Source organism: Ambystoma mexicanum, chromosome 4q (genome assembly GCF_040938575.1).
Source record: "Ambystoma mexicanum isolate Mex_15411 chromosome 4q, UKY_AmexF1_1, whole genome shotgun sequence".
NCBI lineage: Eukaryota > Metazoa > Chordata > Amphibia > Caudata > Ambystomatidae > Ambystoma > Ambystoma mexicanum.
In genome coordinates, this window is record NC_090928.1 from 330,843,357 (window position 1) to 330,870,562 (window position 27,206).

Below are 27,206 nucleotides of genomic sequence, written 5' to 3' on the forward strand. Positions count from 1 at the left end.
TTCGTTAAGGAATAGGTGCAATGAAAAATGACCCAGCCGGCCATGGTTTACAATCAATTCTCTTTTAAGGTGAGACTATCATTTTCCCCACTAACCAATCTACCCCATGGTTTTGATATGCCTAATGCATGTCAACCTAAACCCTTGCTGTGTACTTCACTACGGGGGATGATTGACATAGAAGCAGAAACCATCCTCAGCCGAAACTGCTAAATGGAATCAGACCAGCTTTCTTGCGGACGTGCAATGGACCAGCGCTCAAGGCACCAGCCATGGTGATCGGAGGTCAGGCTCATTTGAATTAGTCTCTCTTACACAAGGTGCCAGCCAAACACACAGGAAAAGAGACTCTCGGGGTTGTCTCCCCTCACTCGTTAAACAAATCTCAAAACACAAGCGCGCTCATCAAGCAGGACGATAACCAAATCCTTCAGCAACATCAGACCAACGATGCAAAACCAAAAGGAGATCCTCCATCTAACTCCCGCCATCCCCCCCCTAAAGGAATCGCATCTTCATCTCTCTCTACCTTACACTATTCACACAACCAACTCTCGCACAGGGCAGCAATAGGTTGACAAACACAACCCACTAGTGTAGCAACACCGCTGCTACAGCCATATATACCAGCAGATAACTAGGCTCTCGCAGCACTGACTCCACCCGATCGACCTTGGGCTCTCCCCTCTGGATGAAAAACAAATTTCAAGGCTCATGCGACCAATACTTACCTGAAATCACACCAGTGCTCGAGGCTCAGGTCATATTTTAGGCTCACAGGCATCTTCACTGGATGGGAGGATAGCTCAGGGGCAACGTGCTCGCCTTTGAAGCAAGATGACAGAGCCCAACACAGGTTCGATCCCTGGGCCTGCGCTTAGAAACCTCTGGGTATTAAACGCGACAAATAACCAATTACAAATACCTCCAGCCTTCTCATTTTCCATTAACACCCCTCCATCTTTTGGTACGGAGCTGCATGCAGAGAGGTTGCCAAAATGGTAGAAATGCGCAGTACACGAACACTTTACATTATATGTCAGAGAGTGATGAGGATATCGGGGGAAATCTGTCCTCTTGTTAGATGAGCCCGTCCAATTAGAAATCAATTCAATGCCATCACTCTTCATTGTATTAATTAACTAGAACTTGAATGTTACATTCCAATACAAAGAGCATTTTAAAAAGGACATAGAAACATTCAATAAAACCACCAACCCACGATGCAAACGTAACACCAGAGCCAGCCTGCATTACTCGCTCAGCACAGATAACTCCCTCGGGTGGGGACTGCAAGAAATTCCTCCTCCTCCTCAAAAGGAGCAGCTTCAACCCAAGACAGAAATGTTGATTACATGAACGCAGAAAGGGAAGACGTGAAGGACAGTTTTAATGACGCCCACGGGACAGCAGCACCCCCACTGCATTGCCTGACCACGCCCCCAATCAGACCCAATAGCGGGAGTTGGCTAAACCCAAACCGCAGGGGTGTCACAGGTGATATTTCCTTCAGGTATGTCTGAAGGACATGGCATACACCAGTGCCGGCTGGCTTTGGGTCGGGTTGGCCTCCATCGCCTCTATGAAAATGTCCATGACCGAATTGAGGAGGGGCTTAGTGATAGAGACCGGAGCCAGACAGACCCCCCCATTGGCCAGAAAAAAAACAAATGGCATGTTTAATTCCTAGCAGATCTATATTAGGGGTGGTGCCAGTCTCGGTCTGAATGACTACTGTCAGGTTACCCCTGGCTACCCCCAAAAGGTGCCTTAGACATCCATTCTCCGCAAGGTGTGTTCTTGGAGCCGAGAGCTTGATGGCCAAATTAGATCCAGTGTGTGCTTAGCCTGATGGCCCTGTGTGGCTTACTTTGCTGTAGTATATCTATAGCACCAATGGAACTGAAGGACCCCACGTGACTGCTGCTGGAGCATAGGCTTTGCATTGGATCCTTAGGACAACCAGATCCCTGTGCTGCAGAAATTCACCACTAAAATAATCCTCTTCTCTCACCATCTCAAAAGGAGTCTGTATGACTCCCGCTGTCATTACAGGGGCACACCTGGCATGCTCCCCCTCAATCATCTATTTAGACTAGGCCGGGGTTATTACCAATCAGATCTTATACGGGAAACTTAGCAAGGCTGCCACAAGTGCTGTTATTGCGCTCCCATTCCTCCCCAGGGGAAAAACAATAGTCTCTGCAAAATGGAGACCGGGTAACTTCCTCCCCTTGACGATTCACAAGTGCACTACTACCTCGGCGGGTGCATCCACAGCCCTGTTGATATAAACATTAAACACCAATAGGGTGCACACCTGCCTCCCCTCCCATATCCTCCCCACTGCACAGCAAAAGCATTAGGAGCACCACCTGGTGAACAAACCTGATCCCAGTGAAGTTGTGGGACTAGAGGGTAATAATGGCCTCTAGCAGAACCCAATCCATAGGCAGCTGTACTCGAGTGGCGCCATTTACTCAATTTTCGCTTTGAAGTGCAAAAACAAAGGCGTGCAGGCAACTATGCCTGGATTTATAACTTTGTTTGGCACTTTGTCATGCAAATAACTAAAATTACATGGGGGGTGGGGCTGTTTGCACATAACAAGCCCCATTGTTGCAATTTGCTTTTATTTAGACTGACCTCCACTGTGATTTAACTATGTCATGTTTTGTCTTTCCAAATTCCTCTAGAGATTCTCATTTCTGTTTTTCAACAACCTCCTGGGGCCTTTGTCTTTGTGGAGACTTACATGGTCTTCTTTCGAGGAGGACGCGCTTGACCTGAAGTAGTATTTATCACGCCAAGTAGGTGCTGGGTGTTTTACCCAAATACTGGCCTCCCTTGGCTTGGAATCCTATCAAATCTACTCGTCATTTGCATGCAGCGGGACATGTGGACTCCTCGCCTGAATCTAGACCCTGTGGATCAGTGATTTCTTCCGGTTAACAGGATTTATTGTGTGGCCCAACCCACAGTCATGAAGTAGGCTGATAGGCTTTCCATAAATGTACGCCACGCTCCCATGCTTCTTCTCCTTCGCGGCTTCTTGGCAATACGCTGTGAGGATCCTTAGGTTACATCTATCAATGTTGTCACGGTTGTTTACGACGTTTGTCACCATCGCCGTTTCTTATGTCTGCAAGGGCGTGCTGCCACAAAGTGGCACACATGGTTACAAGATGATGACACTCTGCTGCAGGATCAGCTTTCTCTGTCATATGTCATGATCGATCCACTATTGCTTCTGTCGAACAAACATCTCGCGCAGCATTTTCTCTGTGCGCTCACGTCTTTCTTGTGGAATATCTGTGGCTGCTGCTAGACTGTTCTTTTGCTACCACGCCATGTGCGTATCACCCTGGTAGAGAGACCGCTTTTGTCACCCTTCCTCTTGGTTGAGGCAGATTTGACGACTGTGCCATGGCAATAGTCTCACCAAGCGCTGCATCGTTCACACTGAACAGCTTCCCTTATCCTGTGTGGTTCCTGCACTGCACAAGCACCATGTCGCAGATCACCGTGTCCATCTTGTAGTCGCATGTGGCAGTGAGTTGTCCGAGGCCTACAACAAAGTGCTCTGTAGTTCCATACACACCTTGTGTTCTGATGTAAGACGCAGTATGTGAAGGATACCATCCACCGTGCTGCCAGAACCTAGCTGAGCCCGCGCTTTACTTCTTTGACCACACCCATGTCTTTGTCCTCCACTTGGGGCGCGCACCTCTGCAGCCTATTGAAAACCTGTTGCCTTTCAACTACTTGCACGTTCATGAACATTACTTGTTTGTATTGGGATTTGATCAACTCCACCACTTCCTGTTTGTATGTGCATTTGGAGTATGACGAGCCAGTGGGTGGCGTGGCTCAGGGCAGTTTCCCTGGAATGGGAGGTGAAGACGCTCAGTCTGCTGTGTTGCCGGGTTGGCCTGTTAGCATGATGACTGCAAGCCAAGGGAGACATGGATGCCATTCTTCACCTCCTTGTTCCCACTGTGATATCTCAAGCTGTCCCTCAATAAAAGCGCAACACCCTACCTTGCAGTTGCAAGGAACCAGTACCATTGCACTGGGAATCCGACTACTGTGACACAGGGCCCCCAATCCTTGCATCAATGACCAGGTGGGCTAATTCACCTTTTGGGTCCTTTAGAAAGTGGGATCAAAGCAATTGTACATCCCACTGAAACAAGTTGACCATAGATTTTAGTGGGATGCCCAGCTAGTAACTGGCACCATGGATTGAATTCCTTTCACATTGTCTTTTGAGCACACAAGTGGAGGTATTAAAGCACATTTCCCGTCCAGTACTGCTAAAGTCCATTTTTTCCTTTTGCTGACTTTTTCATTGAGTACATTTGTTTGGAAACATTCATGAGCTCGAACTTTCTAGCCTTAGTATAAGGAGGGTCAGTCTCTTTCTGTCCCCTCATCCTAGATAGGCGGCTCGTCACCTTCGTCTAAGGTATAGTCCACTCGCTGGGACATGCATACCTTGATGCCAGGAATTTGAAGTCAAACTTTATGCTAAAAGAGAGTCACTGGGTTCATTTGTGGGTGGCAAGGGGATGCTGCTCTTTTCGCATGTAATACCACCATGACATTGTTGATCTACACACCCAACTCCCCTCACTTTGGCCCGCCTCAACTCATTGCAACATTGGAGAACCGCTGGGTGCTTTGGGACGATTAGATACATTGCTAAGTCTAATTCTGCACTCTATAACCACAGCTTACCATTTGGAAACTGCATTGTATAGGTATAGAGTGTGGGCATGCATCTGGCAGCACTTCACCCCCTTTCTGACATTTAGCCCCCCATGCCTATGTGCCCTGTTTTGAAACCCATTTCTATCCAGTTGTTTTGCCCCACCCCGGCACCCAGTGCCTAGTGTCCCTGCACATAGTGTGTGGCGTTCCACTGCCCATGCTATACCTCAACCTTACCCTCTGACAGCTTCCAGCAGCCATGAGGCGGCCCTTACAAAAATGGACACCACAAGTGACCAGGCAGCAACGCACTCTTTAGCAGTGCAGGTTAATCCATTAATGCTGCTCACATGGACAAGACTGGCAAAACAAAATTGTACTATGGCTGTGAGGTACAAGGCCGCCTTGCAGAGGCGTAGACAGGGTAGGGCCTGAGCAGGCAAGGCCTGCCCAAAATGTGTAAATGCCCACTCCAGCAGCGCTCTGTGGGAATTTACAGATGTTAATGTCACTGCAGTGGGCTCAACTAAATTAGCTTCAAGCCCCGCTTGTTAGATAATCCTGGCTAAGAAGGCAGCATTAAATCTGTGCTTAGTGCATTGACAGAAATGGAAATGTCAACATTCCAGTGTTCTAGTACAGATGTCAGCATGCATTTTTCCTCCAAACTGCTTCATATGGATTGAAATCCAGTGACCTCTGTCTAACGAGGACTCTGGCATGTAGGTTTCTTCCAATAGTTAAGTCACTGGCTTTGGTAAAAGGGTTTCATTGCCCTCTTCGTAACGATGCCTCTGGGTTACTCGGGCAGCTATCTTCTAATGGTTAGGTCACTGGCTTTGGTAAAAGTGGTTCATTTCCCTCTTAGTAACTAGGCCTCTGGGTTACTCAGGCAGGTATCTTCTAATGGTTAAGTCACTGGCTTTGCTAAAAGGGGTTTATTGCACTCTTCGTAACAAGGCCTCTGGGTTACTCGGGCAGGTATCTTCTAATGGTTAAGTCACTGGCTTTGGTAAAAGGGGTTCCTTGCCCTCTTCGTAACGAGGCCTCTGGGTGACTCGGGCAGGTATCTTCTAACGGTTAAGTCACTGGCTTTGCTAAAAGGGGTTAATTGCCCTCTTCGTAACTAGGCCTCTGGGTTACTCATGCAGGTATCTTCTAATGGTTAAGTCACTGGCTTTGCTTTATTGCACTCTTCGTAACGAGGCCTCTGGGTTACGCGGGCAGGTATCTTCTAATGGTTAAGTCACTGGCTTTGGTAAAAGGGGTACATTGCCCTCTTCGTAACGAGGCCTCTGGGTTACTCGGGCAGGTATATTCTAATGGTTAAGTCACTGGTTTTGGTGAAAGGGGTTCATTGCCCTCTTTGTAACGAGGCCTCTGGGTTACTCGGGCAGTTATCTTCTAATGGTTAAGTCACTGGCTTGGCTAAAAGGGGTTCATTGCCCTCTTTGTAACGAGGCCTCTGGGTTACTCGGGTAGGTATCTTCTAATGGTTAAGTCACTGGCTTTGGTAAAAGGGGTTCATTGCCCTCTTTGTAACAAGGCCTCTGGGTTACTCGGGCTGGTATCTTCTAATGGTTAAGTCACTGGCTTTGGTAAAAGGGGTACATTGCCCTCTTCGTAACGAGGCCTCTGGGTTACTCGGGGAGGTATCTTCTAATGGTTAAGTCACTGGCTTTGGTACTAGGTCTCCAGAGGTCAAATCCAGGTGCTCCCTCAGAACACAAGCGTGCCAACTTTTCGAAATGTTGAATTCCCTGCTGCCGGGACAAACGAGGAGGGAAAGGGTTTTTTTTGCGCCCTGAGGCCTTAGGGAAGGCGCCGGCGCAGAGAGGACCATAATGGGACCTACATGGCCACTGCTGGAGGCTATATTTCCATGCACCTAAATCAAGCCTTCGCCACTGCATGGGTCCAGGAAATAAATCCATACATTAACGTGATGGAGCGTGCATACGAGAAACCTACTGTAATCGTGAAATCTAATACATTAATTGATGGCTGATGTCGATAAGAACTGAGATGTGCAATCACAAGTCCATCAGGAAATCATTTTCTTCTTTGCTTACGGTTTGATTGCAGACCTTGACGAGTGCCAAGAGGAGGGCGACGTGTGCCAAGGAGGAGGGAGCTGCTTCAACACTGCCGGCTCCTACGAGTGCACGTGTCCAGAGGGATTTGAGCTGATGGATGGCAGGCGGTGTCAAGGTACAGCACACTATGCATGGAACAGCACAGCAATGAGGCCCCCGCCATTAACACCACACTGCACCGTGGTACAGACGGTGGTTCATTAGGGGCTTGCTGGAGCCTGGGGAGGGTCTCATGTTCTTTATGCTGTACTCATTTTACTTTGGCACCAGAACAACTCAAGGGTTTCGAGAATCCTTCCTGGGCTGGTGGCAGGCTCCAGGGTAAAATGAAGGGAGGGAGGTGCCAGTATTTCAGCAGCCAATCACCTGCATGCAGAGTGTTTAGACAGGAATCAAACCTTTATCCAAAGTAGCCAAACTACTTCATAAATCGCCACTTATTGATTTAATTGTTTTTTAATAACACGCCTAATACCGTACCCAAGTTCGCTTTCTAAGCGCAGATCCGGGATTCGAATCTCTGTTGCTCTGCGTGCTTGCTTTCAACACCAGCGCGTTGCCCTTGTGCTATCCTCCATTGACAGACAGCCTATCCACTAAGTGCCTTATGGGTACCTTCTCCAAACCAAACTATAGGAAGCTTTACATCCTGCTTAACTAAGGAAAGTGTTACAGCCTAGCATGTAGACACTAGCATTAAGCTGCTAAGCAACAGAGTGCTGTATAGGGTTGCCGGTAAAATACAGTGGCACACGAGGACTAGGATAGGCATGGTGGAAGGTGACTGAGCCGGGGTCCAAAACAACGCTTAACAAGAGTGTTTCTTGAAGCGCAGTGCTCATGTGCACTCGAATGGGGTTCCATAGGCTGGGTGCATAGCAGGAGAATGTGTGCTTTCTGTTCTTGCCCCATACTGCATTTCTTGTATTCTAGCCTGAGGTCTGGCTTCTACGGTAGCGCTGGCCACCGGAGATGGCGAGTTGTTTTAACCAGGTAATTGGGGCCCTTGGGGGGACCAGGTAGCCTGGGGAGGGTCTGGCTTATACAGTAGCGCTGGCCACCGGAGATGGTGAGTTGTTTGACCAGGTAGTTGGGGCCCTTGGTTGCCGCTGGCTTGTAAGTGATGCTGGCCATCCTAACAGCGATGCGGGTCAGTAGAGGCAGCCAGTGCTGGTTTATGAGGATGGGTGTGATGCTTTTCAATAGCTTGGCTTCTTTGATAGGACAGGCATCTGGGCAGTTACACTGAACATATCAATTATGTTCAATTCTGCATTTCTGTCTGTCAAAGCTGTCGCTAAGTTCAGGACACAACCCATTTTGCTGCTGAGCGGGTCCAACCTAGCTGCAACCTTTAGACTACGGCGGCTGATCCAAAGTATTCTTGTAGGTGCTGCAGGGACAAAACCCACCAGGGCAGGTGGGTCTAGAGCAGTTGGGCACAGCCCATGCTGCTTCTTATTGTTTAGCCGATAGAAGAGATGGAGAACATGTTATGACGGATGTATATGGTTTGGCCATGGCACAATTGTTAGTGGCTGCATTGACCAGCCAAATCTGGCCAAACTGAAAACCCCCACCCTCCTCCATAGACTCCCCCATCCACCCGCTACTTACCTTTTCGCCATCCGCTCAACTTCTGACCCTGCAGCGTCGGATCCGTCCCTCTGACGCGGGTTGGATCCGACACTGCAGGGTCCGTTTTTCTTTTTTTTTTACTTTTTTCTTTTTTTTCTTCCCATCCCCGCCTTCAAACCTCCAGAAGTGGGGGACATCCCTGCTACCCCCAAAGGCCATCACTAACAAACATGGGGAGCGGGGGAAACCCCCGCAACCGCCGCTCTCCATGTTTGGTAGTGATTACCCAAATTGATCGTTTCCAAACGATCAAATGGTTCTGGACGGATTTGCCCAGATTTACCATGCGGTCAATTGGAAACAATCAATTTGGGTAATACCGTTATGGCAACAGCTGAGAAAAAAGGATCCTTGGAAAATAACAATCATAAATATATATCCTTTCCAAAACTGGCCCACAAGATGATGAATGAAATGCCAAAACAAGATTAAAAAGCAATGCATGTCCCCGGGTGCAGGCTAGGCTGTGTGCCCAGTCAAACCAAGAAGAGAAAGTAAGAGGATCCAGATTGGGAGCCCTCCTGTCCCCTGCACACTGTATAATATTGTCAACAAAGACATTCAATAAATTACGTACAGTCAAACCAAGGGCAGCGTGAGTCACATGAATCAGCTTCCCTCGATCCCGGCGGGGTGGGAGCACCACACCCTGAAGTTGGCGCCAGATCCATGCCCTTGCGAGGAGGGAAAGCCCTTTGTGGGATGGATTCTGAAAACTGCACAAGTGTTCTGAGTGTTCAGTGTTTGTGTCTTCTTGATGGCTCATATCAGTCATCAGTATGGCTGGCCCAGAATATTCATGTTTGACAACAAATTAAAGCAAAATGTTAGGGACAGGGTGACAAAGGGTGTCAGCCATCTTGTGTGAGCCAAATGCTCACATACATCGGAAAATCAATGCTTTTGGCTACTAGAGTGATTCAATAAGGGCATTTATGAATACACTTGTCGTGCTGCGACTGCCCTGCCCCAGGTGCAAATATCTGTCTGAAGGGAAGACACAAAAAGGGGTGCTACCGCCATTTCATGCACGCATCCCTAACTCACAGAGGGAGATCAACAGGAAAGCTCTCCATGACTGACTTCCATCCTTTTGCGGCGCAGGCTCAGGGGAGCGGGCAGATAATGCAGAAAACACGGTGCCAAAGACTGCATGTGTGTGTACCTTTTTACATTATTATGCCTACATTGGGCAAGAGACTGCAACATGAGCCTGTCAGGTGAATGGCCCTTTAAGGTCTGCCTTCTGAAGTGCACCTCCTGAAGCGGGAAGGGTGTGTGCGGGTGGGGGGGGGTGAAGACCTACTAGCAAACACCCAGCTCAGTTTAAACGGCTGTGGATCAAAGTAACAAGTGCACGTTCTAGTGCAGGTCGCACATAATGTGTAGTAGGGCCAAAAACATAGACTTTAGATAAAACACAGACACACAAACTGTACAACTCTAATGTTATTCTTGTTCGATTCACCTTCTTGCACTGTCTAAGAATGTTGTCCGTAATCCTCCTTTAGATGACCTTTCGAATCACTAGATGACCAGAAGTGAGCTGTCCCGGGCCAGAGCTAGAGCGGCTGTAACCAGCGGTGTTTGTGTGTGCTCCTGCTTTCAGCTCTCTCACTGAGTGGCTGCTCATTCGGGGACGTCCTTTGGGGTTGCCAGGGGTCGCAACTGCGACCCCTGAGGCCTCCCTTGCTACCCCTGTCATATCCCTTGCTACCCCTAAACATGTTTTATTTTAAATGAAAGCTCCTGGGCTGTGGCCAGTGACATGTGCTGTTTGTTTTTGTTTCTGGATTGGCTGGCTTTCTTTCTTGTTCAGGCCTCTTACAAAAAAATGGGGGTTCCACAAGTGTACCACTTTGAGCAGTGACCCTAACTAAGAATAAATAGGAATAACAAATCATTTATCTGTCTAGAATTCTATACAATAATTGCTACACTCATTATAGGTTTATTTCAGGCACACACCAGGGAGTGAGTCACTAATTTAGTCTGTTCTTAAACAAATTCACAATGCAGACAAAAACCTCCCAAAAAGCATTTAGAGTAGAATAAGCATCCCTTTCGGAGTATGTATTTTGCTTTTCGCAAGTTGTCTCTGTTACGATCATCACAAGACATTCCATCTCGGTGTCCTCGGCCACTTGACAAAATCCTTGTGCATAAAAGCTTGCGTACAGTGTAGAAATGTTTGACCATAGCACATAAAGTGGCCCTTGATTTCATTGGGCGACAATTAATGCTTTGCTGCTATTTTTCCTCTCTCCCTGGCATGCTGTTCATGATGTTTGTTTTCATGTATAAGGTTACGAGTGCCCAGAATACGGCATGCCATGTGAGTGTGCTGCCTTCCCTCCGCTACTCTCAATTCTTTAATGCAGTTATGAACCCTCGCAATACTATCTATTGACAACCTCTGATGCCTAAAAAGTAGATCCACGCAGGCTTGACATGTGGCCAACTTTGCACCAGACCTGCAGATGAACTGTCCTGCTGGCAAGTCTCAGTTAACAGTTTATTTATTTATTTATCTATCTATTTATTTGTTTGTTTAGTTTATTACAAACCTTTAAAAGCAAAGTTTAATGGTATCCACTACAGAGTGTAATTTGCTTTCTGTCTTTGAGAACATTCAGACATATAGCCGATAAGATAGCTGTAGCTGGTAAGATAGCTCAGTGGGTTGAGAACATGCTGCTGCAATATGTGTACAATCTGCAGGTTGCAGGTTTGAATCCTGCAAGGCCAGCTCAGCCTTTCATCCTTCTGAGGTTGATAACTGAGTACCAACACAGGTTGGGTGATATTGTTTGTATATTTGTTCTATATAAAGTGCTTAACCTTAAGTGCTATAGGTTATAGGTCAAAGTTTCAACTCAAAAGGGTCGATTTTTTGTAATTTTTTTTGGGGGGGCCCTCCACCCAAATCCGCATTTTTGGTGTAAAAACACATTTCTTTAGATATACTTTGTTTTCGGTTGAATTGACTCGACCCTTTTGTCATTCGACCCTTTTGAGTCGAAACTTTGACCGGACACCAGTGCTATATAATAACACATCCTTATCATTTGGCCTTGGACGACTTCTTGCAGTCACAGTAATTTGGTAATATGGGCCGATACGCACTGATATTAATGATACATATGGTGATCCATTCTTGTATGAACTGTATATCACGTTACAGTGATATCTTTACCATATGTTTCATAGTGTACTTTGGAACAATGCTATGTGATGCCACTTTGTTGTGTTCCATCGCTTGCCGTAATGTCACTTTTGGGTGGGGTCAAATGACATCACTTCCTGTGATGTCATCAGAGGTTAAGGGTCGTGCAATGTCACTTCTACTACCCCTGGCATTTTGGTGAAATGATGTCGCTGTACCCATTACAAAAAAACATTTACTTTTATTCTCATGCACATACAAGGTGTTCATAAACATATCTTCTTTTGATGGTTTAGATACACCTCTTGGATCAATATATGAAAGTTTCTATAGGACCAACGTTGTTTGCGAACGGACAGTGATAAGAATACACCTGCAAAATAATCTATTCATTGACACAGATGAAGAGCATGGGGCAGAAGACACAGAACAAGATAAAGTCACCAGGTGTTGATGATTATTTCATCCCCCATCAGTGCAGGGAGTTCTGGTCCTGGTAGATGCAAGGTGCTGAGAACAGACACTCCCCCCCCACTGTTGCAACTACAAGGACCAGAATTACTTGCACGGATGGGGGATTAAATAATCATCAACACCTGGAACTGCCTTCCTGAAGAGAGCATGAGGCTTGAGTTGCCAGGCATACTGAGAACTGGAGTGCACCCTTCATCTTGTGTGGTACATTTCTTTTGGGGGGATCTGGACACCTGAAGGGTAGCACCAGGGCTACCCCACTCCACTTAGGAATGCTGCACTCTCACTCCCCCTTCCCTCAACTGAGGTTCTGCTACAATAGTGATGGGGGAGTGTCTGTTCTCAGCACCTTGAAACTACAAGGACCAGAACTCCCTGCACCGATGAGGGATGAAATAATCATCAACACCTGGGACTGCCTTCCCAAAGAGAGCATGAGGCTTGAAGGCGCATAAAGGAGAACACCCCTGAGTTGCCAGCTATACTGAGAACTGGAGTGCACCCTTCATCGTGTGTGGCACACAGAATAAGATTATATATAGAGAAGAGCAAGTTGCAAGTCTATGACTATAACTAAAGAGTTACAAAAACTCCAAAGTAGCAGGAACAAACAGGTTACCTGTTGAATGTTAGATAGGCATCAAACCGAGGTGTCTCTAATCCTATCAGTGGTGTTTGTCAATTGCTTCAGGGCAGATCACTACCCTCAATGAGGAGAAGGCTGCAATTTTTAAGCTTTTGACTGATGAGACAAACCCAAGGAGCTAGATATGAAAGCATAAAAGTCCCAATTGGGGCATGGGCACTGTCCATGCGCTGGCCTTAGAGTTAGAATCGATGTAGAGGTGTTACATTAAAGGCAGGCCCTATCCTGCAGCAATCAGCAAGACACAGAAGGGGCCTCTGCCTGGGGAGGTTTGTTTTCTCACTCAGAGATTTGTGCTGGTATCTTCAAAGAAAATTATCCAAGCATACCCCTATTTTGAGTGTACATTTTCCTTGCTTATTTGTTTTTTTCAGGGACTAAATGGGATTTAATAAACCTTGCAGGTACTGTTAGAAAATGAGTCATCAGAGACATGTTTTTCGCTAGGTGAGCTTTCTCGAGGCCATAAACAATAATCACTAAACAATGTGTAAGGTAATTTAATGCGAAACAAAGAAGCAAGAGGTGATGGCTGGAAAGTTTAGAATTAATCTTAGACCTCTGGCAATTGCTCTGCTCAACCCTGCAGACCACCGTTCTTTGCCTGCCAAGCCATTATAGAAGGGGAAAGACCATGTGCAAATCAGGCTTGGTCTCACCCCAAAAGGGCCAGTCTAGCCCGAACTGCTAGGTCACATCCCTTCTGCACAAGACCGCAAGCATCCCCAGACATGTCTCAGCCTCATTGGGTGTTATCAGCGAGGAGTCACTAGGGTCTCTAGGCACAGCAGGCACAGTACCCTCATCTGGGCATACCCGTCCAACTCGGGTTGACAATGCAAAACAATGAGGTGGTGGCTGGAAGGTTTAGAATGAATCTTAAAACTCTGGCAATTTCTCTGGGGAACCCTCCGGACCATGGTTCTTCGCCTGCCAAGCCATTACAGAAGGGGAAAGACCATATGCAAATCAGGCTTGGTCCCACCCCAAAAGGGGCAGTCCAGCCCGAACTGCTAGGTCACATCCCTTCTTCACGAGACCACAAGCATCCCCAGACATGTCTCAGCCTCATTGGGCGCCATGAGTGAGAAGTAGCTTGGGTCTCTAGGCCCAGCAGGCACGGAACCCAAATCTGGGCATACCCGTCCCGCTCTGGGTGGCATAGCAAAACAAAGTGGTGATGGATGGAAGATCCTGTTTTTCAAATGAACAAATGAATACATGGATTTCACTTAGGTATGGGAATTTTGCGATAGAAGCTTTGACCAAAATCTCCCATCTTAATGAGGTTCGATAAAGTACAAATAAAAACGTTGCGAGTCTTCTACCAGTAAATTGGACTTGCACATCATTAAGTTGATAGAGCACTCTTTCTGGGCATTCACTCTAATTGTTCATTTGTTAATGCACATGCTGCTAGTTGTGAGGTATCAGTGGCTTTGCAAAGAGATTGCTCTGTATTATTGAAAGATGCTCAAGCCTGTCTATTTTTGAGCTGATCGTAGCATTGGTTTATGTGGTGTAGTTCTTAATTTGAAGCTTGGTGGAATTATGTTAATGACAATCATTTCGGCTTAAAGGTAGCGCTTTCAGTGCAACCTACTAGCCCAAACGAAAAACTAAAATGGCCAACCCAGTTGCTCGCAGGCAATTATCAGAATTAGTGGCAGCGCCGTTTGATGAAGGAGGGTTAATAGAGTCGGATTTAGCAGGGGCCAATTCCACTCCGTTCACATGAATATGTCCACTGTTTAGCAATATTCATGGCTGTTTTTCGGCTGTTAGCAAAAAGAGATCCCTAACGTTTGCCTCAAAGAGGTCATTTATTTGATGAATCGAAATGAACAGCTTGCAAACAGTCCACAGGGTTTGCAAGCAGCAACACCCGGGTATCAAAAATGCAGGTATCCAAATCAGTCCCTTGCTGTAAGGCTGCACCGTTTTATATTCTGAAATATATGTTTGCACGTTACTGCTTCTGTGGTCCCATGTTAGCAAGACGCTTGACGAGCTTAATAGATGTCTGCTATTTGGAAACGTACTTCGTACATCAATATGCAGTCAACCCACATTAGTAAATTCGAAGCATGTTGAAAGTGCCTTCCAGATCGTTCAGTCTCCCGAGCACTTTGCAGACGTGTGCAGAAGATGATTGCATGTGCTTTCGAAGGTACCGAACTTTAGCTTAAAGTAGAACATGCTTAAGCACTATCCTAAAGGTCATGTATTGGACCTTTGTTAATGGGTGGAGAGAGTCAAAGCCTGTTTTTGCATCTGGATCTCACAGTGGAGACGGAAGCACAGGGCTTGCATGTGAAGTATGGTAGCAAGAGTTGCACGGATGAAGAGTGCCCAGAGAGATATGTAAATGGCCATGACAGTCTAAGATTGGAACCAGTTTACATAACTCAACTCCCACCTCTCCTTGCCAAGATATTCATATTGTGAGGGGCTCTAAATGACATTAAAATGGACTCAGGTGATGCACTTGGGCCTTCCATTCCTGGAGAATTCTTCTTCCAGTGGAGCCGAGCCAGTAACTCGGTTTCAGAGCACAGCGCAGTCAAGGATTTTTCATTTGTAGGAGGGAAAGGTGGTCGTGTTCTGGTGCTTGGCCTAGGTTTCCTATATAGCAATAATCACCCATTCCGCTGGCTGGAACGGGTGATAAAGGCCCAGGAACTGAGTTTAACAAGGGTCCTTAGTGCGGTTATCACATGTTCCGGCCCGTGAAACGGGTGATTATTGCTATTAGCACAGCGGGTTGCCAATCCGCGTAACCCGGGTGCTGATAGCAGTGTGTTTTGAATGAATGAAGGGGACGTTCATTCAAACACAGTGGTGGAAATGGAAAAAATGTGGTGGGGGATCCCACAACACAAGGGCCGGGGTGGGGGGCTTGGTCTAGAGGGGGCGGGGCTCGTAGTGGGCATCCAGCAATGCTGGAATACTTTAATAAAAAATAAAAATAAAAAGGAATCAGTTGTACATGTAGCGAGCATTGTGCATTACACACCCGTGCCAAAGTCACGGTAAAAGGCAATGCTGCCGTTGCAGGTGGTTCTTTTTTTTTTTTTTTTTAAGTATTCCAGCACGGTTCTTGGGCTTGGGCTGCCGACTCTGGCCGGATCCCGAGACCTGGCTCCATATCTGGTGCCGGATCTCGGATCCGCCGAGAACCAGCCCAATGACCAGCACTGTTCATACAAAAGAATGTCTTAAGATGGCCACCACGGAGCTGGAAGACGGAGCTCCAAGTGGAACCCCTCTAACATTTCCATGGCGGCCATAAGAAGGAAGACAGAGCGGCAGCAGCAGCGGCGGGGCAAGCAACGCCATCAGGTGAGTGGAGGTGGGAGGGACGGGGAAAATGAAGTTTAAGGGAAGGGAACGTGGGGGGAAGATGGCGAGGCCAGGGAAGCAGCCGTCAGGTTGCTTGGAACGCGGGATTCATGCCACGATCCAAGCAACCTGATTGGTTGCTCCCTCCGCCCCAGGTGTTTATCAAAGTTACCCCACTGGAAGGAATGTAGCACACTTTGAACGTGTGGGTCAGCCACGCACAGTGCTACTTTTTTTGTAAATTGGGAACAAATGCAAGATTGGTGGATATTATTTAGTGAGGGTTTTACCAGTAACGATACAGGAGTAACGAGGCGCCTGCCAACGACTAGCGCCCTATGCCCACTTGCATATAAAGCAGTAGTTATTGGCACTCGGCCGAGGTTTCACTGAGTCTAGGGCGGAGGCTATGATGGGGCTGCCCCCTCCACCCTCAAGATGGCATGACATGTGCTGTGCAGTGCAGAGCTGGTGGAATTTCCACTCCAAAATCAAGCAGCGCCAGCAAAGGAGACTGGCGTAGGTCAACCCCTCCACCAGCAACTCTAAATTGACATGGCTGACTTTGGAACCATGCAACCCGAGCTCCCCATTGATCTAATGCTGTGTAATTAACTTTATCTGTTTGCATGTTGTCACTGGTCTACTAAAATGGTGGTGCTTGGAAATATGCTGAACGATTAAGATCTACATGGAAAGAAAGTTGAACCATTCTATGCAATCTGCTGTGGCTGATGACGAGCCTCCTCCCACTAGGGCCGATGTAAATGTCCACAGACGGGAGAGCAGTTTTGATGTATTAAAGAGATAGGTTTGGATGGCTTGCTGGTCACTTACCTGCTCTGGAACATCTGAGAAGGGAGGGCAATTTGCCAAATGGCAGTGCAGTGGACAACTTTATCTACACCATACAGGCGTAAAGTCTTAACTCCCATATGTTCTCTCTGTATCTCCCAGACATCAATGAATGCAGTCTCTCGTCACTCTGCTCTCCCAACGGGGAGTGCCTGAACACAGAAGGTTTCTTCCAGTGCATATGTGAAGCAGGCTTTGCAGTCTCCCCTGATGGACGCGCATGTGAAGGTACTGTAAGGGGGTGGAGGGGGGGGGACTTGCTGCACCGCAAAGGCTTGCATGTGTGGTCCGTCTTTGGGCAATTCCCTGCTTTTTCCTAATTGAACAGCTTCTAATCCAGTAACATTGTGTGCAGCCCAACACAATCTTTATTTGTCTTAGCAAATTGAATAACCAGGGAATTTCGAAGGATAACATATCTGCATCTTAAGTGTCTAAGGCGTTTGTGATGATATTGTAGGCTTTTGGGTCTTCTATAGACCATAGCGTCTAAAAGGAGTGTATGTGAGCCATGAGAACTCTGAGCTGGGAATCTCATTGTGCACTACATAAACATCAAGGGTGTCTTATTTTCAGTATGTAACGCATTACCTCAATTATTTATTTATTTGTCTATTTCTAACGCCGTAGCCCATAGGCATCAGTAGAAGTAGAAACATTGTACGTGCCTTAAGAAAACTGAATCCACAAAAAGTTTTTTTTTTATCATGCCCGATCTTAAAACACATTGAGTGAGCCCTGCAAGGAATATTTTCTATCAATTCTTATACAAGTCCCACCGAGTTGGGAGATTCCCAAAATGTGCTACCCAAATCGTGTTGTCCACCTTAAAAATCCAAACCCCTGCATAGATACATATTTCATTAGCCCTAAGAATGGAGGGATGTTTTCATGATCATATTGTGGCAAACTAATGAATCCACCAAGGTGCATATCACTTAGGTGAATAGAAATATACACAATTGAAAATACCCTCATATACTCTATAAGGAAATGTTAATTGTCAAAGCCAGTGAGATGGAAAAACAAAGGCTACAGGCATTAGAAGGCAATGGGCCTCATTACGACCCTGGGGGTACGGAGTGAACGGCGCCGTAAAAGGTGCCGGCGCCGTTCACTCTGTAACGCCGCATTACGAGTTCCCCTCGCGGGACACGGTAAGCATGCCTGGGAAACCCAGACATCCTTACCGGGTCCCGCGAGGGGAAGAGGGAGCAAACAATGGGCCATCTCGTAATGGCCTGTTGTTTGCTCCCTCTCCCAGTCCCCTTCAGCCCTATGGGAGCTGAAATAGGAATCGGGAAGGACCGTGTCCGGGTCCTTGGAGGGAGGAATTACCGGGCCTTCCGAACTCGGAATGGCCTGGTAAGTCCTCATTCTGAGGACCCGGACCCCGACGCGATTTCGGCGGCAGCCATGCCGCCAATAGCGGCATGGCTGCCGCCGAACTCGTAATGAGGGCCAATATGTCTAATTCTACTCATAATAATCTTGTGCGTTTTGACCTACAGCGTCACAACTGACCTTACATTTCAAAGAAGTGGTGGTGGTCTGCGCTAACAAGCCATGTAATTGTGATTGATTTGTGTATTCAAGTGAAGATTCAAATATGCAAACAGCTTTTCACCACAACACAACTACTCTTCAGTTCTTACAAAACTGGGAGCCCGATAGAAAAAGAATGGGATGGTCAACTCTGGGTGTTAGAACACAATTATGCGAAGTTCATATTTGTCAGCTCTTGGTGATGTGCTACATGGATGAAAGCTTTGGATTGGCTGAATCTGGGTAATAGACTACTTTTATAGCCAAGTTTGGACGAGTTGACCGTGTAATACAATATATTGTAGTAAGCGTGAGATAGCTGTCTCTGGATGATATGCTACATTTATAGTAACATCGTGATTGCTTGACTCCACCTACTATATGACATTTATAAGAAGTTACAATTGCCCAACTACGAGTAATTCACATTTACAGTGAAAGGTGGATTTGTTGGCTCTGTCTAGAGGAGGCTATCATACCCCCGACATCACGGTGCATGCGAGGTACTCTTAGACAGATCCCGCAACACAGGGATTCGACAGACTGCCTGCCGTGAGACACATTAAGGATTTCCATGTGATTGTTGGAGTAACTGGAAAACTGGCCACAGGACACTCTTTCTTCCAGTTATCTCTGACCAGAATTCTTGAAAATCAGTAATTAAGACTCAGAATGTATTTTGGATGTTCTTATCGCATCTGTTATTCATTTATTGAAGGACAGCCCTGAAGAAATGCAAAGCGCGAAACACGTGTTGGCTTGCCATTTCTTTTTCACATTGTTGTAACAACCTGAAATAATTTAATACACTATTAAGTGCTATAGTGACGAGGAGGAATATTGACTTTTTTGGTGTGGGGGGCACTTTGAGACTTGATGTGTCTTTGCTGTAATTGTCTGACTCTACATGTATAGTAACATTTGGGTTGGTTGACTCTGGGCAGTAGGTTACTTTATGGTAAGCATGGATCGGGCCACTATTTGTAGTGTTCCACATGTGTAGTGCATTTGCTCTGGCTGGCTCTGAATAATACATTCCATTTATGAGAAGTTATGATTGTCTGAGACCGAGTAGTTCACTACATTTATACATTTTGATTGATTGACCAGGGACAATAGGTTATTTCATGGTAGTATGGATTGGTCTGCTCTTTGCAATGCACTATATACTAAGTTTGGATTTGCTGACTCTGGATAGTACACCACGCTCATAGTGAATGTTGGCTTTTTCGGCTTCTAATAATAGATCCAATTTGTAGTACATTGCGATTGACAGACTCTGAGTAACAGACTACATTTATAGAAACATTTGTATGGGTAAATCCTGACTAGTACACTACATTTGTGGGAAGTTTGGACCGGCCTACTCTTGGTAATGCACCCCATTTATAGTAATGTTGGGTTGGCTCTCACTTGAAATAAGATCATGGGCCTCATTACGACCCTTGCGGAATGGGTTTACTGGCACCGGTAATGGGGTGCGGGTAAACCCATTCCGCCCTATTACGAGGTTCCCTCACGGGACCTAGAACAGACATCTAGTAAAACCAGACATCCTTTCCGGGTCCCGTGAGCGGACCAAGGAGCTAATAACGGGCCCGTTGTTAACGGGCCCGTTATTAGCTCCATCCCCATTCCCATTTGAGCCCTATGGGGGCTCAAATGGGAATGGGGAATGATTTTGTGAATGAGGAATTACCGGGTCCTCCAAGGTTGGAATGACCCGTTAATTCCTCATTCACAGACCACGGACCCGGACACGATTTTGGAGGCAGCCATGGCGCTAATAGCACCATGGCTACCTCCAAACTCGTAATGAGGCCCCATGAATTTATTTTGAAGATATAGGGCCTCATTACACGGAAGGCGGTAACCATGGCGCTATTAGCGCCATGGTTGCCGCCGGTATTTTACCGAGTCCGCCATGGTGAATAGCGGAATTACCGCCCTATCCCAAGGTGTGTGGGGGCGGTAATTCCCCATTCACCATGGCACTTCCCCATTCCCATTTTTGCCCCCATAGGGCTCAATGGGAATGGGGAAGGCGGTAAATATGGTACCGCAAATTGCGGTACCGTAATTACCTCCAAGGTCCCTTTGCGGGTCCCGTCCTTAACGGCTGGTAAAAAAGGGACCCACAAAGGGACCTCGTAGTAAGGCGGTAAGGGTTTACCGGCACTGGTACCCTTACCGGTACCGGTAAACCCTTACCGCCATCCGTGTAATGAGGCCCATAGCATTGTAGAATGAGGCGTGCACGCATTTATATATACGTTTCTCTCAAGTAGGTTTCCTTTGCCTTTTAGGATGTGACATGAAACAAGATGGCAGCCGTAGCTACAAGCCAAGATCATGCATCGTTTTTTCCCATAGCTCACTCTTAAAACATCTTCGGTTTCCAGTTCCTATTTATGTTTGTCAAGTAGGAAAAGAGAGTCTTTAATGTGAAGTTTGCTGTGCTAAGCCCAACACAAACCTTGCACATGCCCACACGTATGTTAAATATTGTCTTATGTAAATGGCCCGGGAAAGCAGAGCCAGGAGAAACACTGGTAAGAACAAGCAGCCAACGGGCTGGAGAAGTCCGCTTAACTTTGCCATTGGGGTTTTTCGCTTGGCTTCAGTTGTAAAACAATAATTACTTTAATTTCAGACATCAACGTTGTTGAAAGATGTGCTCCTCGAAGAGTGAACCAAATAAGGTGGAAGGAGTTAATGATATGTCCTTTTGAGCCATCTATAGGATAGCTGCCTCTGCTGCAAGAGGCAGGCCCATATTCCCCAAAACATGAAGAGACCTGAACCTTGCAAGTTTTTTAAATCATGGTTCAGTCAGGTTTGATTAATTCCATAGTTGAATTTTTTTGAAAACAGAACGTTCATATAGGCCCGCTGTCGCGACAATTCATTTCTTCATCTTGGGCCCTTTGCAATAGCACACTTCTCTAGTTCGCTGGCCCACACACCAGCATAGGTAAAAACCGTAAACAGTTCAACAGAGACATCTAATTTGACTGAGCATATTTGGTGTGGTATTTATCGTTGCTCTTTGATGTTGCAATGAGCGCTCATGTAAGAAATCAGTAGTCTGCATCCCCTGGTATATTACGTGGGCAATGTGACTCCTCAACAATAATGGCACTCAGTATCTGGGGAGAGGGTTGCAGCCAATCAGGTGCCGCGGATCGTGGGCTGAAACCTGTAATCTCAGCCCGTGTTCCACGGAACCTGCAGGCTGCCTCCCCAGCCGCGGGCCGCCATCCTCTCCGTCCCTCCTTATCTTTTATTTTTTATATAAAAATCTCATCCTCCCTCCCCATCCCCACTTACCTGATTGTGGGGGTGGCGCTGCCCGCCGCGCAGCAGCTTCCATTTCCCAGCCGCCATAAGCATAGAAGAGGGACTCTGTACGGCACCCCGCGTCCTATTAACATGGTGGCCATTTTGGTTAAGTATTTTCATTAATTCAACCGCTTTGATAACCCAGGGTGCTAATAGCTTTAAACCCCTGTTCCAAAGCCTGGAATAGGGGGTAGGGGCCGGTGCCCTCGTTATAGGCCCTTGCTTTGCTCAAGCCTATAACTTGGGCTGCCCGGCTGTTACCCCCCTGTTCCAGCCCTTGGAACAGGTGGTTAATTCTATTTTATATGCCTCAGAATGCTGTGTGAGCATCCTCTTTGGACAAAAGGCAGGCTAGAAAAACCGAAATAGCTTGCAGATTGTCTTGAATGCCAGCATGTCTACCAGCAGCCACAGAGAGTTCCTGCCACCAGTTCCCTGTCTACCTCCTAGGAGGTTTTTGTACTGAAAGCTTGAATATACTTGTATCCTCAGCATACATTTTGAAGGGCGAAGCAGGTCCTCACCATTGGTCTGTAACAGGAGTTGTGCGCTGCACTCGGGCCTTTAACTCTGTGTTCAGGGCCCGTAACTCCTGATATGGCTCTCAGGGTAGGTCAAGAAAGCTTAATTAATAATTGGAACACCCAAGTATAAGGACAGCTGCATACATTTATAGAGAAAATGAGGAGTAGTTGCAGCAAGATATTGCTGGTGACGAGAAATTAAGGTGTGTGTTTCACTGGATAACTGGAGCTTGAAGGTCTTGACTTACCCACTTCATGTCTTTGGCCTTATACATTAGCAAAGGTTGTTTATCTGAAACTGTGTTTTAGTTAGGGTGACCCGACGTCCCGGTTTTCCCAGGACAGTCTGGGGAAATCACCCCGGGTTCCCAGGAGTTGTTTCATTTTCCAAACCCCGTCCGGAGATTGGAAGGCTGGCTGGCTACGGTCCCGGTTTTTGCCGGAACTGATTTCGAAATCCCGAAATTGGGTCCCCGGCGTGACTTTTCCTGTGCATAAATGGGGGCGTGAATGCTTTTCACGCCCCCATTTCCTCCCACTTCCCATTTCCGGCGCTCTCCTCCAATGAGAGGAGTGCGCCTGTTAGCACACCCCGCCCCACCCCCCGCAACAGGCCAGCGACATAGAACTATGACTAGAGTTTTATTGTAGTCCTACTTCTATGTCAATGAACTGTCCCTTTTTTTTTTTATCTCGTCACCCTACTTTTAATGCTTTCCTCAAAGATTAGTGGGTTGTGAATGGAGCATACTCCTTATGGAGGTAATTCCACAGCTGAGGAACATTGACTAAGAAACCAGATTAAGAGTAAACAATACCTGTAATGTCTGCTGTCCAGGTTACCAGCCAGAGCGAGGACAGGACGTTTAATGTCTGCTTGCCTGTGCTAATATTGGCAGGGTGAGCCCGCCCCTCGTTCCTTTATTACCATAGCCGTTAGCACCTATGAGTGCAAAAATGTGGATGAAAGTGTTTTTATTTTTGATTCCTTTCATAAAGATTCATGGGTAAGTGTTCATTCTTGAAAAGAAAACCAAAGAACAAGGAAAGGGCACTTGCCAATGAGCCATAATGGACAGGAGGTGAGTGGCAGTGCAGAAAGAACAGGTAAGTGGCAGCACGTGTTTATTGTTAGCACAGATCAATGCAGGTCTTTGAGGGTCATATGGGAAGCAGGCAACGTGGAGTCGCGTTACAGGGAAGTACTGTGGCAGCCGTCCAAGCTCAGAATGCAGGCATTACACTGGTGAATAACGCCTGTGTTGCAAGCATGACTGGCTGGGACAGCAGCGCCGGGGGCTAATGCGTTGTCTGCAGAGGTGAGACGCCAGAAGCCATAGGAGGGTGGCTGCAGCATGTTTCATTAGCAGGGGTAGAGGGCAGGAGGGTGTCGAGGGAGCCAGTACCATGCCAATGGAGGAACACTTTCCTGGTAGCTTGGCCTAAGCTGAAAGGTCCTTATGAACAATGGTGAGGTGCTTAAAGGAGACTGCCAGGCAGCGTAGAGTTTCAGACTCTCCGTGATATGATGGGCACACAGGTGAAGGCGGGCATCTGGGCCAATTCCGTTGGTAAATGGGTAGACCTAGCAACGTAGAGTGGACATGTGACACTAATCAGATTAAGATATAGGTTAGGATCCAGGCATATCAAATGTTTATAAAACTATGGAGGTCATATGGTGAGAATTACTGCTTTAGGTAGGCTTAATCCGAATGAGGTGGCACGCCCTCAGTTCCTGATCATCACCGCCAGGTTGGGGGTTAGGCAGGGCAGAGATCTGGGGATGCCCCTGATGGGTGTGTAGTTATGGCAAAGATGAGACAGCCCACCAGAGAGCCCCACAAAAGGTAGCAGCACAGTGGGCATACATAGGCATGAAAGCTGTGGGGCACATGTCATGGCCCCAATGCAGGGTGTTGCTGCATCTTCAGTGGGCGCTGCACAGGTGTGTTGTTGATAGTATTGATTTTGGGACCTTTTACATCATGTTGTTTCATGCATGCAGCCAGAGAGAGCAGAACATGAAGGAAAGTTAATAATGCAAAGTAAAGCAAAGTTTCCTAGGTCGGGCCCGAAACCCTGATGGGTACTTACTCCGTTTGAGTCATGTGTGCCTTTACAACGAAGTGCCTGGCAAAAGGGGTTGCAAGTAATCCTTTCATGAAAAGGTAAGGTGCCCTATGAACCGCTGACCTTTAGACACTAACGCCCATTTCTCCGTAGTCACTGGAGTCCTGTAAGCAGTACTGCGTGGTTACCACCCTTGGTCCCCTGCAACCCATTCTGGAATGGCAGGAGGGCCAGTTTGTGATAGCGTGTGCGGGCGCGTCGTGCGAAGGGTTGTATCAGCAGCACTGTCAGTCAAACATGGCACAGGCAAAACAGCCAGGCAGGCATCACATCACATTTTTCCTGCATCTGATCATGGAACCAGTACAGTTGGGGAATGACCACCAAAAGTCTATTTGGGGTGGTGCTGGGGCCGGTACTGGTGAAGCCCATGTGCCGCTGTGAAGGTGCGGATGGCCCCTGCATCTCCATGATGTCCCCAGAGCGGTCATGTGATTCCCTCCTCCATCCCTGCCTCATGTATAAGGAGCCACACATGTCCCCATCTGCTGACCAAAGCTGTAAGTGGGCCTCATTCCTAGTTGACCGGTACACTGTAAAAGTGCCGGTAATAACGTTTACCAGCACTTTAAATGGACCGGTCAACTACAACTTTGCCGGTAGGGGTTAAGGATTTACCTCCAACTGAAAGCTGGGGGTAAATCTGCCCCCTACCGGCAAAACAATGCCTTTTCGGTAATGAGGACCAGTACTGTTCATACTGTAGCATAGCAGTGGTAAAGCACGCAGTCCCGGTAACCCTAACAGATCCTGCTGAGGAGCTTGTTTGGTTCTTTTGTGATGGGGCCAGTCTGTAAGGCTTGCAATTTTCCAGGCGGGAACTATTTGAGCTCCTCGTTCCATTGATCTCCATATTTCACTGATTTTCTACAGAGCATCATTTTATTTCGTGAGGGTCAGGCAGATCAGGAACGCCGTCCAATTGCCCCCTTACCATTTCCACATGCAAAGGCGCTCGGTTGAATCCCTGAAATCGGCTGAAGACTTTTCTGTTTCCTAAGGACAGCGCTTAATCCTGGGCCGGTGTCTTCCCATGGTGTGCGTTCTGGGTATGTTTACATCCCATAGAGCGCGTGTATGTCATGTTGCCGCCGCATGAAAATACCCAAGATCAATGCAATAATCCGGGGATGTCTCCCTAGAAAAAATAGGAGAGGGCGTGAGCCAAGTCAGTTATCCTTTCTCCCGTCTGCTCATCAAATCCCCGACTGCTGTCGCCATGGTGACGTTTGCTCTTAAACCCAGCAGCAATCCAATACGTAAGAACATTTTGGTGGATTTAGAAAGAATGACCACGCGTAAAGCCTGCCCTCGGGCACAAGTGGAGTGCATCTATTCTGGAGCAGTGTATCCGCTTGTGTAAAATGCCATGAAGCAAACAGATTTTGCTAACTAGGCACAAGGCATAAATACTTTGCACATAGGCAAAGAAGTGTGCACACAATCTCAAATTCCATAACGGCCTCTCAGATAAATTGTGTGCCAAGCTGATGGTGAATTGTTACATGACCATCGCATGCTACCATCATATTTACAGAGCGTGTTTGAGCAGAGCGTCCTCTAATCTTCTCCGGGTGGTACCCCGGGCCCCTCTAAAAGGCTGAGAGAGACCGGGCACCGCCTCCATGGCAGCACTTGTCTTGTTTCCGGTCCAGTGCACATCCACTGGTTCATTTGCTGCTCCTCCTCCCACGGAAGAGGTCAGTGATTGGATCCCCGCTTCCTGGGGGGGAGTTGTGGTAAATGTATGGTCCGTGGATGCACATGGCATCCTGGCCTGTCGTCCCCACAGATTGTTGGGGTTGTATCTTAGAAAACACGCATTTGTGGTGTTGGTTTTGTGATCCCCTGAGAAGGGGTCTTCCCAAAGAGCATGCTACATATTGTATTGTATTGTACTTGTCATTTATATAGCACTTTTTACCATTTTTACAGTCTCAATGTGTTTGTGGTGGAAACGCCCTCGGGGAGCGAAGTCCAGAGTGTCGGAGGTCATGGAGTAAGATTACAATGGGCGTGTGCATTAGGCCAAATAAGGCTGAGCAGGGCTGGCCAGACTCTGGTAGAGAGCAGCTGATTAGGTCAGGCATGTGGATGGGTGCTGAGGCGCGGAGTCAGGAGATGGCGTGAGTGCTAGAGACTCGCTACATGTGTTCACCATGCCCTAATTTCACATAAATCTGGGCTGCATGCTGATGACAGACGTGTAGAGGCATAGTCTGGTGTAACTAGGCAGAAAATGATGCGACTAGCACAAGAGAATTTTGTCATACTCGTTGCTGTATTCTGATGTATGCGGATAGCCTTGCCTGCGGCCAGTGTCCACCGTAGTGGTGCGTTATATACGTACTTAGCAGCTTCGGTGGTGAATTCATTCATTCATCTGTCATTTGTATAGCGCCTTTCATCATAATTATGGTACCAACGTGCTGTTGGTTGAAAGCCCTTGGAGGGACCGGAGTCCAAGTTTGGGGAAATTAGGGTGTGCTATTATGCGTGTGTGAATTTCCACCATTAAAGTTATGTGAGGGTGGAACATGTGCCAACCTAACAGGGAATTTGCTCATTTGTAAGCCACTAATGTTAATTTATAAAATCTCGGTGAATGTGGCAGAAGAGAATTTGTTTTTGTAAAATATTTTAGTAGCCGCAATCCCTGCAAGCCATCCACCCATTGGTCATTCACAGGCCTTTCCTGGTGGTATCACTCTAAGATTCAGTGTCCTCCTGTC

At 47.1% G+C, this 27,206-nt stretch overlaps 1 protein-coding gene across 4 annotated transcripts in view; it reads left to right on the plus strand.

Annotated features, from left to right (window-relative positions):
* LTBP1 (latent transforming growth factor beta binding protein 1) overlaps nt 1-27,206 on the plus strand; it is a 1,019,134-nt gene that overhangs the window by 867,008 nt on the left and 124,920 nt on the right. For all 4 annotated transcript variants that reach the window (XM_069607908.1, XM_069607910.1, XM_069607907.1 and 1 more), the window contains 2 exons: nt 6,799-6,924; nt 17,033-17,158. In XM_069607908.1, coding sequence (XP_069464009.1) covers nt 6,799-6,924; nt 17,033-17,158 — 252 coding nt within the window. The remainder of the gene's footprint in view (nt 1-6,798; nt 6,925-17,032; nt 17,159-27,206) is intronic.